At 42.6% G+C, this 13,909-nt stretch overlaps 1 protein-coding gene across 1 annotated transcript in view; it reads left to right on the forward strand.

Annotated features, from left to right (window-relative positions):
* The first annotated feature begins 432 nt into the window (after nt 1-432).
* Nucleotides 433-13,909, forward strand: part of IL13RA1 (interleukin 13 receptor subunit alpha 1) — a 66,287-nt gene continuing 52,810 nt past the window's right edge. Inside the window, exons 1-2 of the mRNA XM_010365536.2 lie at nt 433-851; nt 13,486-13,625. Of these exons, the coding sequence (XP_010363838.2) occupies nt 530-851; nt 13,486-13,625 (462 nt within the window). The 5' untranslated portion in view covers nt 433-529. The remainder of the gene's footprint in view (nt 852-13,485; nt 13,626-13,909) is intronic.

The raw sequence follows: 13,909 nt of genomic DNA on the forward strand, positions 1-13,909 counted from the left end.
TCATAGGCGTCCAAGTATCAATGTGTATTCTTCCGACTCACCTCCCATCCCCTTGAAAAATATGTAGAAAGCTGGTCGTGTGCTTTAAAAAACGCACTTATGGTACCCTCCCTCATGTTTGGAATGTTCCTTTTAAAATCAACAATATGTATTGCCAGCTTTCAAATATGTCCTTTGTCCTTTTCACAGAGCACAGTGCTGCCAGGGTCCCCAAGTCCACGCAGTGAAGTAGGGCTAGTATTACTAACCCTGGAGTCAGCGTTAGCAAACAAGGGCTCATAGGTCAAGGGCTAGAAGCCACGTTTCCACATTCCCAGGCCAAGGCTGTTTTCCGCAGATGACTCGGTCCTGGTGTCTGGCAGGGCACAGCCCCTAGCGCTTCCGAGGCCCCGCAAGTATGCAGGCAGCGGCGACGCCGGCTCCGCCGCGCGGAGGGAGGGGGCCCGGGTAGCGCCCGGACTGGGCGGCGACGTGGTGGAGGAAGTTTTGTTCGGTCAGAGACCGGACCCGGGAGCTGCGGGTGAGCCAAATGTCGAGCCTTGGGAGCCCTAGGAGCCATAGGAGCTGCCAGAGCCGCCGGCGCACCGCCCCGCCTCGTCCTGCTGCTCTCGCCAGCTCAGGTTACCTGAGGCCGGTGGGCGGGGCGGCCCTTCCCGTCTGCTCCGGCCCCCAGCCTCCAGGGCGGCGGAGCCGGGAAGAGGAAGAGGGAGCGAAGGAGGCGGGGACTGCCGAGGCTCCAGCCCGGCTGGGCTCCCAGGCGAGAGGCTGCATGGAGCGGCCGGCGCGGCTCTGCGGGCTATGGGCGCTGCTGCTCTGCGCCGGCGGCGGGGCCGGGGGCGCCGCGCCCACGGGTGAGTGCGACCCTCTGGGCCCGAGGGGCGGCCGGAGGGATGAGGGCGGTGAGGGTCACGAATGAAAGGCCCGGGAGGTCACCGCCGGGCGGAGGGCCGAAGCTGGGGTGGGTGCTGGGGGCTGCCCTCGCGAGGCCCGGCGCTTGGCGGCTGCGGCTTCCCGCGCGGGGTCTCTGGGGCCCGGTACTGGGGCCGGTTCGAGGTGGGACCTGGGAGCTGCGGGGTTTTCCCGAACTCCGGGTGCGGCGGAGGTGGCGGCAGCGAAGTAGGAGGACGGCGACTTGTCGTCGCACTTCCCTTGGGCCGTCGGGAAGAGCCAAGGAGGCTGGCGTCCAGGCTTGCAGGGGCGGGGGGCCCGAAACATGCCCGCGGGGTCAGAGGGCCGCGGGTCAGCGCCCGGAAAGTCGTCTGTGAGCCCCGGAGGAAATGAGCCAGAGCCGGCGGGGACCACGACCGAAGTCTAGGCGAGCTGAGAACGCGCTGGGGCTCTTTACCGGAGGCCGCGCCAGTTCTCACTGTCTAAGGGTGGCTCTTGCGGGTGGAAGTTGAAGGGAACCTCTAAACATCTCAGTCCTTGTTGAAAAAGGACGTGACGATCATGACCTCCTCTGGCGTGGAAGAAATCCTTTGGGAAACCCAGAACAGCATCCCGGCAGATGCTCCCCCCACCAGATGCTCCTCCTGCCCCACTCTCTTTAATAAACCTTATATTTTAGAGTAATTATAGATTTATGGAAAAGTTGCAAAGATAGTTCAGAGAGTACCTGTGTATCCCTCACCCTGTTTGGTAACTTCTAATCAACCTGACAGTTGTGAAAATTTGGGAGTTAATGACTGCCTTAGGAGCAGCCCCTGGAAGGAATGGCCTTCTGTATGTTTCTGGTGGCAGTGAAAGCCCCAAACTGTATAGGTTTTATTATCACATTGACACAAACACCTACATATGCTTAGTGTGTTTTTACCAATGTGCTTTGAAATCCAACTTGAAATGTTGATTAGGAAACCTTGATGCCCTCTATGGATTCAGTCAATAAAATACATGCTGCCAGGCAGTGTTTTAGGGGCTGAGGATGCAGCAGTGAGCAAAACAGATCAGGTCCCTGCCCTCAGACATATCGGGGGGTGGGGGTAAATATGATATGTTGGAGGGTGCTAAGTAGAGAAAAACACAGCAGCTGGGAAGGGATTTGCCATTGTAAAATGGGTGGATCGAGAAGAAAACGTGTTGCTGAAAGGTGGCATTTGAGTAGAGACCTGAGGGAGACTTGAAGCTTGTCAGTCAATAATTATTCAGGTGTCTGCCTTATTTAGTACTGAGCCAGGCTCTCTAGGTTGACTTAGAACCTGAGAGTGTATAGCAAAATTCTTGCCCCACAAGGGCCTCTAGTTCAGTTGGGGACACCTGATTTCCATAATCATACGGGGACATTGCAGTCCAGAGAAGGGAAGGGACTTGTCTAAAGTTACCCATATCATTAGTCTCCTGATTTTCACAGTGCCACTCCAGCACTCTCCCTCCTGCAGACTCACTCCCACACGCACCTGAAACAACAGCTGGCCATCTAGACAATAGTGGCAACTCCCAACTTCATCAGTTTTGTCACAATGGTTTGTTAACTTGCTTATTTAGAAAACAGAAACTTCTCTCCCTATTAAAAGTATTGATAGAATTGCATTGAGATATGGTGGGAAAAAATTAGATGTTTCCAGTGAGACTTGAGTTTTAGTGGTTCTGGGCTGGTCATTTCCTCTCTGTTGTGCTGCAGTTAGTTTTCTTATCTGTGAAATGAGGAGGTTGAACTGCATAACTTCTAAGAGCTCCTCCAGCTCTAATCCTCAGAGTTTTTATAAAAGTGACTAGATTACTAGCTTAGTTTAACCTGTCCCACTCAATGGCCCACACTGTGGCATGTCTTAATTATAACTAGCATATATATGGCATGTATGCCCAGCAGTTTTCTAACTGCTTTACTTGTATCATTTCATTTAATCTTTACCAATAATATAACCTGTAGGTGCTGTTATTAGTCCCATTTTGTACATGAAAAAGTTGAGGCACAGTGCGACCAAGACCCTTGCCCAGATTCGCATAGCTGGCAAAGTGGAAGAGCTAGGTTTCCAACCCTGGCAGCCTGATTCCAGAGGCCATGCCCTTAACCGCTGTAATCAGTGCTTCTGCCCAGCAGAAAAGACACGAGTCTTTAGCTGAACACCTCCCAGGGTAGCAGGGCAGGACTGCTTGGGACCCACGAAAGTATGTGCAAGCCATTTGTTAAGAAGCTAATGATACTATATTAGGCCAGGTGCAGTGGCTCATGCCTGTAATCCCAGCACTTTAGGAGACTGAGGTGGGTGGATTACTTGAGGCCAGGAGTTTGAGCATGGCCAACATGGCAAAACCCCATCTCTACTAAAAATACAAAAATTAGCCGAGTGTGGGATTACATACCTGTAATCCCAGCTACTCCGGAGGCTGAAGCATGAGACTCATATGATCCTGGGAGGCAGAGGTTGCAGTGGGCGAAGATCAGGCCACTGCCCTCCAGCCTGGGCGACAGAGCAAGACTGTCTCAAAACAAAAAAAGAAGCGAATGACACTACATTGGAGACTGGCTTTATAGTGGCTGGGCTGTGTAGTCCAAACAACTAGTACTATAGGCATTCAAAAGAGAAAAAGCTGAAGGTTGGTAGTTTTATGGAAGAGGTAAAACTTGAGCTAGATCTTCTGGATGAGTGGATGGAGAATTTATTCTGGGTGGGGGGAATAGCAGGAGCAGAGACCCAGAAATGAGGGCAAGAGTGCTCCTTTGTGGTCAGGAAGGAGCCTGGCTTGGCAGGAGAGTGCATTGGTAAAGTCAATCCAGGCAGAATAGCTTGATTTGCCCTTGAAAGCTCTGAGTCCGGAACAGCATGGGGAAAATAACACAGGAGGAGGAAACAAGCAGGGAGACTTGAGTGGGTAGGGGAGCCCCTGGAGTGTGAAGCTACACAGGAATCTACGGTTGCAGGTCTCCACTAGAAAAATGTGCTGTGAACCCTTCCTGTCCAGGACCATGACTTACTGGTATCTTCCCACCTGGTGGGGCACAACAGAGCATATTTGCATGATTGGGGTAACTAAGAAAGATGTTGCAAGAAAAAAATGAACAGGAGTTGATGCCTGAGTGGATGTAAGGGAAGGAGATAGATGACTCATATATGACTCTTGTGATTTCCTTAACTTTTCCCAAAATGTGCATGCCTCTGCCAGCTGCTGTGATTGGACAGTCGAGAGCAAAAGCTATAAGCTAAGCAAAATGCCTTCTTATTAAACAGTAGATTGTATTAACTCTTAATTTAAATAGGATGTTGTGCTAGATGACTGTACAGACTTGGGATTTGAGGTTTAGATACAGACATACTTGGGTCCCTTCCTACTCCCTTTTCTGAAGTCAGTGGTGCAATCCCCAAGGAATCGTTGAAATTAGGTGCCTAAGGGAAGCTTATCAGGTAGAAGGGATACTTGTTCTGTCTCAAAGGCCAGGGACATATATCAATTCAACAGAAAACCAAAGCAACCCTGGCCAGGCGCAGTGGCTCATGCCTGTAATCCCAGCACTTTGGGAGGCCGAGGTGGGTGGATCACTTGAGGTCAGGAGTTCGAAACCAGCCTGGCCAACATGGCGAAACCCCATCTCTACTAAAAATACAAAAATTAGCCAGGCATGGTGGTGTGCACCTGTAATCTCAGCTACTCGGGAGGCTGAGGTGGAAGAATCGCTTGAACCCAGGAGGCAGAGTTTGCAGTGACTGAGATCACACCAGTACACTCCAGCCTGGGTGACAGAGCAAGACTCTGTCTCCAAAAAAAAAAAAAAAAAAGAAAGCAACCCTTTAGAATTGTTTTGTCTTAAAGAAATAAAGCAGATAGCTAACACATAGCACTTACTGCCTGTGGGCACTGTTCTAAGCACATTGGTTGTATTAACTCATTTAATCCTCATAGTAACCCTTTGCAAGAGGTTACTATTATTATCCTCATGTTAGAGATAAGAAAACTGAGAGGTTAAGTAATTTGCCTGCTGGCAAGTAGTAGAGGTGGAATATAAACTCAGGCAGTCAGGCTCCACAGTCTGTGCTCTTAAACACTACACTATGTTGAAGTATCCACAAGAGCTGTTAGAGACCTTTACGAGTAGTATAATCATCACTTATTCATGTATATGTCTAGGCATGTTCTACAGACACAGAGTTCACATGTATTTGTATATATTTAAACATTTGGAGATTATATTTAAAGTTTCAGTGCCTGTATTTTTTTCAATTTTTTGCTATAAAATACACATAACATAAAATTTACCATCTTAACCATTTTTAAGTATACAGTTCAGTGTTACTAAATACATTCATAATGCTGTGCAACCATCACCACCATCCATCCCCATAACTCTTTTTGTCTTGCAAAACTGAAACTCTGTACCCATTAAACAACAACTCCTCATTTTCCCCTGCGCCTAACCCCTGGCAACCACCATTCGACTTTCTGTCTCTATGATTTTGACTACTCTAAGTATCTTATATGAATGTAATGATATACTTTTTGTCTTTTTTGTGACTGGCTTATTTCTGTTAGCATAATGCCCTCATGGTTCATGTTGTATCATATGTCAGAATTTTTCCTTTTTAAAAGCTGAGTAATATTCCATTGTATGCATATACCACATTTTGCTTATCCGTTTATCTGTCGATGGACACTTAGGTTGCTTCCATGTTTCAGCGATTTCACAATACTGTTATGAACTCAGGTGTAGAATATCTTTTGAGACCTTGTTTTCGCTTCTTTTGGGTATATACCCAGACATGGAATTACTGTATCATATGGTAATTCTATCTTTAACTTTTGTTGTCCATAGTGAAATTTTACATTTCCACCAACTATGCACTGGGGTTCGAATTTTTCCATATCCTTGCCAACATTTATTTTCTATTTTTTGATAGTAGCCATTCTAATGGGGGTGAGGTGAAATCTCATTGTGGTTTTGGTTTGCGTTTTCCTAAATATTAGTGATGATGAACACCTTCATGTGCTTATTGGCTATTTGCATATCTTTGTTGGTGAAAAATCTATTTAAGCCTTTGCCTATTTTTGAATTGAGTTTTTTTATTGTTGAGGTTTAGGACTCCTCTGTATATTCTGGATATTAATTCCTTATTAGATATATGATTTTCACATATTTTTCCATTCTGTGAGTCATTTTTTTCTGTGAATATTTTGATGCACACATTTAAATTTTTTCCATGAAATCCGATTCATCAATTTTTTATTTTGTTACCTACATTGTTGGTGTCATATCCAAGAAATTGTCGCTGAATCCAGTGGTGTGAAGCTTTTGTCTTATGTTTTCTTCTAAAAGTTTTATAGTTTTAGACTTACAATTTAGGTCTCTGATGCATTTTGAGTTTATTTTTTTACTTGGTATTAAGTAAGGGTCCAATTTCATTCTTTTTCATACGGATATCCAGTTTTCCCAGCACCATTTGTTGAAAAGATTGTCCACATTGAGTGGTCTTGGCACTCTTGTCAAAAATCATTTGACCATACATGTGATGGTTTATTTCTGGACTGTCTATTCTATTACATTGATCAGTATGTCTATCTTTATGCCAGTACACACTATTTTGATTATTGTAGCTTTGTAGTACGTTCTGAAATCAGGAAGTCTAAGTCCTACAGCTTTGTTTTTCTGTTTCAAGACTATTCGGCTATTCAGAGTTCCTTGAAGTTTCATAAGAATTTTAGGATGGATTTTTCTATTTCTGCAAAACTATGCCATTTAGATTTTGATATACATTGAATTGAATCCATATATCACTTTGGATAGTATTGACATCTTAACAATATTAAGTGTTCCAATAAATGAACATGGGATGTGTTTCCATATCATCTACAAACAGATAATTTTACACCTTCTTTTAACTGGATGTTTTTATCTCTTTTTCTTGCCTAATTGCTCTGGGTGGAATTTCAAGTACTGTGTTGAATAGGAGTGGTGAAAGTGGGCATCTTTGTTTCATTCCTGACCCTAAAGGAAAAGCTTTCAGTCTTTCACCATTAAGGGTGATGTTTGCTGTGGGTTTTTCATATATAACTTTTAAGTCAATTTCCTTATACTTCTAGTTTGTTGAGTGTTTTTATCATGAAAGGTAAATTTTGTCTAATGCTTTTTCTGTATCAATTGAGAAGATCAGGTAGTTTTTTTCCCCCTTTATTCTGTTAATGTGGTATATTACATTGATCGAGTTTTGTATGTTAAAACATCTTTGTATTCCCGGAATAAATCCCACTTGGTCATGGTCTATAATCCTTTTGATATGCTCCTATATTCACTTTACTGCTATTTTGTTGAGAATTTGTACATCAGTGTTCATAAGGCATATAGGTCTATAGTTTTCTTTTCTTGTAGCATCTTTGTCTGGCTTTGGTATCAGGTAATGCTGGCCTCGTAGAATGAGTTAGGAAGTTTGAGAAGATTTGGTATTAGTTCTTTAGATGTTTGGTAGAATTTTATCTGTGAAGCCATCAGGTCTAGGGCTTTTCTTTGTTGGGAGATTTTTTATTACTGATTCAATCTCCTTACTACTTACAGGTCTATTGAGATTTCCTATTTCTTTGTGATTTAGTATTGGTGGTTTTGTCTTTCTGGAACTGTGTCTGTTTCATCTAGGCTGTACAATTTGTTAGTGTACCGTTGTTTATGGTACTCTCTTATAATCCTTTATATTTCTCTAGAATCAATAGTAATGATTCTAGAGAAATATTCATTTTCATTTTTGATTTTAGTAATTTCAGTCTTCTTTCTTATTAGTCCATTTAGCTAAAGGTTTGTCCATTTTGTTGATCTTTTCAAGAAACTTTTAGTTTCATTGATTTTCTCTATTTTTCTATTCCCTTTTTCTTTTATCTCTGGTCTAATCTTCATTATTTCCTTCCTTATGATAGCTTAAGATTAGTTTGTTCTTTTTCTAGTTATGTAAGTGGTAAAGTTAAGGTTGCTGATTTGAGATCTTTCTTGTTTCTTAATATAAGTGTTTATAGCTATGAATTTTTCCAATAGTACTACTTTCACTGCATCATCTAAATTTTAGATGTTTATATTTACGCCTTTCATCAAATTTGGGAAGTTGTCATCCATTCTTCTTTCTTTCTTTTTCTTTTTCTTCTGTTTTTTTTTAAATTTTGAGACAGAGTCTCACTCTGTCACCCCGGCTGGAGTGCAGTGGCGTGATCTCAGCTCACTGCAACCTCTGCCTCCCGGGTTCAAGCAATTCTCCTGCCTCAGCCACCCAAGTAGCTGGGATTACAGATGTGCACCACCACACTCAGCTAATTTTTGTATTCTTAGTAGAACTGGGGTATTGGCATGTAGGCTAGGCTGGTTTTGAACTCCTGGACCCAGGTGATCTGCCTGCCTTGGCCTCCCCAAGTGCTGGGATGAGCCACCACACCTGGCTCATTATTTTTTCAAGTATTCTTTCTTTCCTTTTCTCTTTCTTCTCCTGGAACCGCCATAATGCGTACACTGGTCTGCTGATAGTATACCACAGGTCTCTTAGACTCTGTTCACTTTTTTTCAATCTTTTTTTCTTTCTGTTCCTCGGACTCAATAATTTTTATTGCCCTAATTTCAAGTTTATTGATTCTTTCTTCTGCCTGCTCAAATCTACCTTTGATTCTTTTTAGTGAATTTTCATTTCAGTTGTTGTGCTTTTCTGCTCCAGAGTTTCTTTTTGATCTCTTTTTAGGTTTTCTGTCTCTTTATTGGTATTTTCATTTTGCTTACATATCATTTTCTTGACTCTCTCCACATTTTCCTTTAGTTCTGTGAACATCTGAAGATATTTGTTTCAGAATCTTTCTTTAATGTGTTTGCCATCAGGTCTTTTTCAGGGACAGGTTTGGTGTTGTTTAACTTTTTTTCTTTGAATGGGCCATAGTTTCCTGGTTTGTTTGTTTGTGTGTTTGTTTTTTTTGTCTGCCTTGTGATTTTTTGTTAAAAACTGGACATTTAAATCTGGTTTCTCTGGAAACCAGATTCCCCCCTTCCTCCAGGATTTGCTGTTTTTTGTTATTGTTTTGTTTATTGTTTTTATTTTTTTGATTATTGTAGGCTGTGTGTTGAGCATCAACCTGAAGTGTAAACTTAGTCTTCTCAGGTTTTTTTCTGGGCTTTCCCTGAGCATGTGTGGTCACTTTCTATTTTTCTCTGTATATGTAGTTTTGTTTAATTTTGTTTTGTTTTGTTTTGTTTCTGAGACTTAGTCTCGCTCTGTTGCCCAGGCTAGAGTGCAGTGGTGTGATCACAGCTCACTGTAACCTCGAATCCCTGGGCTCAAGTGATCCTCCCACTTCAGTCTCCTGAGGAGCTGGAACTACAGATTCATGCCACCACACCTAGCTAATTTAAACAAACAAACAAAATTTGTTTTGGTAGAGATGGGATCTTGCAGTATTGCCAGGGCTGGTCTTTGACTGCTGGCCTCAAGTAATCCTCCTGCCTTGGCCTACCAAAGTGCTGGGATTATAGGCGTGAGTCACCATGCCCAGCCTCTGTAGTTGTTTTAGAATTTCTAATCTTTAATGCCTAGCTCCCAAAAGTGGAAAAGGAGAAAAATGAGATGACAAGAGAAGAGCGCCATCTTTTACATCTTCTGGAAATCACTTTAGCTAGATAGGGAGGGCTTGCAGCAATGGGGATACATGCAACCACAATGGCTGCCAGCCTCTTTGTCTGTACCTCTGTGATCAGAAGCAGCAATCAGTAATCAGAATACAAATCCCCGATATTTGGATGACAGAGTACTTTTGCCCACATAGCCCACACGCTGTGGGCAGAGGGCTCCAGGAACATGTGCACAGCTGCCTGCCGTGGGGTTGGGGATGAAGGATGGGCAGCTACTACTATGTAAAAGCTGGCATTGATTGAAATTTATTGCAATTTGTTGTTCAAGCCTTTCCTTGGAAATTGCAAGCCTTCCATGTAAGTGTTTCCTAATATAACTCTGCAGTCTTGCAAAATTGTTACATCAAACAGATTCTGCCACTACCATTGTTATCTAGGTGAGGAGATAGATGTCTGGTGCTTCCTACTCTTGCCATATTCCCAGAATCCATGTGTGTGTGTGTGTTTAAAGTGTAGGAAGTAGAAAAATCAAAAGATATGGAGGGAACCAGAAGAGAAAAAGAAAAGGATAGCAGATAGCTCCAAGAAGCCCAAAATGCAAACTAGTTAGAAGATCTGACCAAAGGACACTTCAAAACAGATGGGAAAATATTAATCCCATTTAAAAGGTTGAATATAGGGCAGGCTATTGTTTTATTTCAAAACTGAGGTTAAAGTAGGTTTTAAAAGGCTTTAAATTACCTTGAAAATTGGAGTACAATTGAAATGAACCACAAATAGGTATATTTTTATTATCAGGGCTTTAATATTTGTGTGGGAGTGGGAGGTAGGCGGGTAGGGAGAGCACTGGAAGTGCTAAACTAGGTATGTTGGATATGTTTCTGGGAACTGCAGAATAAGGCAGATAATCCTACAGTAAATAGTAGTCTCCAGTAGGAACAATGTTTTTATTAGAGGCTCTCTACCTGACAAATGATTTGTCTTAAAAAATATCATTGATATGGTGTTAGAAAGGCCAAAATGGAAAGTCATACATGCTTTTAATCACTTAAAATCCTAACTATAGCTCTGTTGCCTGAGCCATTGGTGCTCCCTGGTACTAGCTCAGTTTTAATGCAGTACAATAGGAATTATTTGCTTCCACAAGGCCTTGTCCTGCTGTGGGCTGCTCCTTCCCACAGTTGGACCTTGGGAAAAGCTATTGATAGTAGAGTTAGAAGAGGGAATGATTTTTTTTAATTTCAAATTTTATTATAGATTAAAGAGTACATGTGCAGATTTGCTACATGGGTAAACTGCATGATGCTGAGACTTGGGGTCCCAACTATGTGATCACCCAGGCTGTAACCATAGTACCCAACAGGTGGTTCTTCGGCCCCCAAACCCACCTCCCTCCCTCCCCTGTCTAGTGATCCCCAGTGTCTGTTGTTTCCATCTTTATGATCATGTGTATTCAGTGTTTAACACCCACTTATAAGTGAGAACATGCGGTATTTGGTTTTCTATTCTTGCATTAAATCACTCCAGCTCCACCCATGTTGCTGCAAAGGGCATGGTTTCATTCTTTTTGTGGCTGCATAGTATTCCATGGTGTATATGTGCCACATTATCTTTATCCAATCCACTGTTGGTGGGCACTTAGGTTAATTCCGTGTCCTTGCTTTTGTGAATAGTACCGCAGTGAACATACAGGTGCATGTGTCTTTATGATAGAATGAGTTATTTTCCTTTGGGTATATATCAGCTAATGGAATTGTTGGGTTGAATGGTAGTTCTATTTTAAGTCTTTTTTCTTTTTTTGAGACAGAGTCTTGCTCTGTTGCCCAGGCTGGTGTGCAGTGGTGCGATCTTGGCTCACTGCAACCTCCACCTCCTGGGTTCAAGTGATTCTTATGCCACAGTCTCCTGAGTTTCTGGTATTACGGGTGTACACCACCATGCCTGGCTAATTTTTGTGTTTTTAGTAGAGATGGGGTTTTGTTACATTGTCCAGGCTGGTCCCGAGCTCACGATCTCAAGTGATCTGCCCGCCTCAGCCTCCCAAAGTGCTGGGATTATAGGCGTAAACCACCGTGCCCGGCCTATTTTAAGTTCTTTGAGAAATCTCTAAACTGCTTTCCACAGTGGTGGAACCTGTTTGCATTTCCACCAACAGGGTATAAGCATTACCTATTTTCCACAGCCTCGTCAACATCTGTTTTCTGACTTTTAAATGATCACCAGGGAATGAATGTTGAGGGTCAAGGGTCTTTGTAGACTGCTGACCAAGTCGCTGCTATGAGAAAACTCAACTACAGAGTGCCTGTGAGTTTGATGTTTTGGGACAAGTGGAATTTTTTGCTCAGTTAGAGAGGAAGGTAACAGTATAAATATTGCTGATTATGTAACAGGCACAATGCACTCCAAAGTAATAGTGTGTAGAGTACAAGATTTAACTCTTATCATTTGGTAAATTACTATTACTATCATCCTTAAGTAATTAATAATGATTCCGTTCATCACTTTAGAAAATTTGGGGGAATTATTTTCAAATAACTTTAATAAACTTCTATGTTGAAATAATTTTTGGTTGACAGAAAAGTTGCAAAGGTAGGACAGAGGGTTCCTGCACACCCATCACCCAGTTTCTGGGGGATGATTTTGATAGTCTTGGTCTCAGGAGAAGTTCTCAGGAAAGTTTAAAATTATGTTTCACAGTTCCTCCTGTTTCTCTTCCCTCTTCAGATTAGTCAAAGCTCTAGCTCTAGCTGTTTAGTGTCAGACCTCAGGGGAACAAGGGCTGCTAAGTCTCTTTCTCAGTACTTCTTTGGAAAAAGCTATAAAAAAACAATTACCAGGTCATGTTAGCAAGCAGAATTAAAGATGAGCTTCTTAAACTTATAGAACTGCTGAGATTTTGAACAATCTTTTTTTGTTGTTGTTGTTGTCATTGTTTTTGAGACCCTGTCTTGCTCTGTCACCCAGGCTAGAGTGCAGTGGCATGATCTTGGCTCACTGCAGCCTCAAACTCCCAGGCTCAAGTCATTCTTTTGCTTCGGCCCCCCAGTACCTGGGACTATAGGCATGTACCAGCATGCTTGGCTAACTTTTGTAAGTTTTTTGTATAGACGGGATCTTGCTATGTTGCCTGGGCTGGTCTCAGACTCCTGGGCTCAAGCCACTTGGTCTCCCAAAGTGCCAGGATTATAGGTGTGAGCCGCCGTGCCCAGCCTGAACAGTCTGTATTGAGTGAGGTGTGTATCCCAAGGTTAGGGAACCCCAAACTCCTGGAAGAGAACAACTTGGAAATGTTAGTATTTAAGAATATCACTCTTTGCTATGAAAGTGGTTAAGAGTGTGACCTTGGAGCCACACTTTTCAAGTGACAGTCCCAGCTTTGTCATTTACTGTAACCATGGTATATGGAACAAATGACTTCACGTGCCCGTTGCTTCAGTTGCCTCATCTTTAACATGAGGCCAGTAGGCCAGGCGCGGTGGCTCACACCTGTAATCCCAGCACTTTGGGAGGCCGAGGCGGGTGGATCACTTGAGCTCAGGAGTTCGAGACCAGCCTGGCCAGCATGGTGAAAACCCATCTCTACTAAAATTACAAAAATTAGCCAGGCGTGGTGGCGTGTGCCTGTAGTACCAGTAACAGGCTAGGTGAATCACTTCACCCCAGGAGGCAGAGGCTGCAGTGAGCTGAGATTGTGCCACTGCATTCCAGCCTGGGTTACAGAGTGAGATTCTATCTCAAACAACAACAACAACAAAAAAAAAAACATGAGGCTAATACTAGTCCCTATCTCAAAGATTGTTATGAGGATTAAATGGATTAGTATGTGTAGAATATTTAGAATAGTCCCTGGCCCAGTATATGTTAGATATTGTTAACTCAGCTATTACTATCCTGCCCTCCAGGACTTGGGAGAATTAAGCAAACCATTAAAAATACTGTTGATAAATTCATTTTTTTGTCCTTGATTTGAACAGAAACTCAACCACCTGTGACAAATTTGAGTGTCTCTGTTGAAAACCTCTGCACAGTAATATGGACATGGAATCCACCCGAGGGAGCCAGCCCAAATTGTAGTCTATGGTATTTTAGTCATTTTGGCGACAAACAAGATAAGGTAAGTTTTCTGCAACATGTTACATTGATGAGGTAAAGTGAACACTATGAATTGGAGCCAAGAATAAGCCAAATTCTAATCTTATATCAAAGTGGAAATTGTATTTTGGGGTGTGTTTAAATTTCAATTGGGGAAATTATAGAAGCAACTATTGACACAAGTGAACACTTAAAAATATTTCCTAATTGTTTGACAATTAAATGCAATTGAGATTGCTCTGACAGGAAATATTAGATATCTTTTTCTCTAAGGTACTCAATAAATAATTATGTTATTGTTAAAAT

The sequence above is a fragment of the Rhinopithecus roxellana genome, chromosome 7 (assembly GCF_007565055.1).
Source record: "Rhinopithecus roxellana isolate Shanxi Qingling chromosome 7, ASM756505v1, whole genome shotgun sequence".
NCBI classification, from domain to species: domain Eukaryota; kingdom Metazoa; phylum Chordata; class Mammalia; order Primates; family Cercopithecidae; genus Rhinopithecus; species Rhinopithecus roxellana.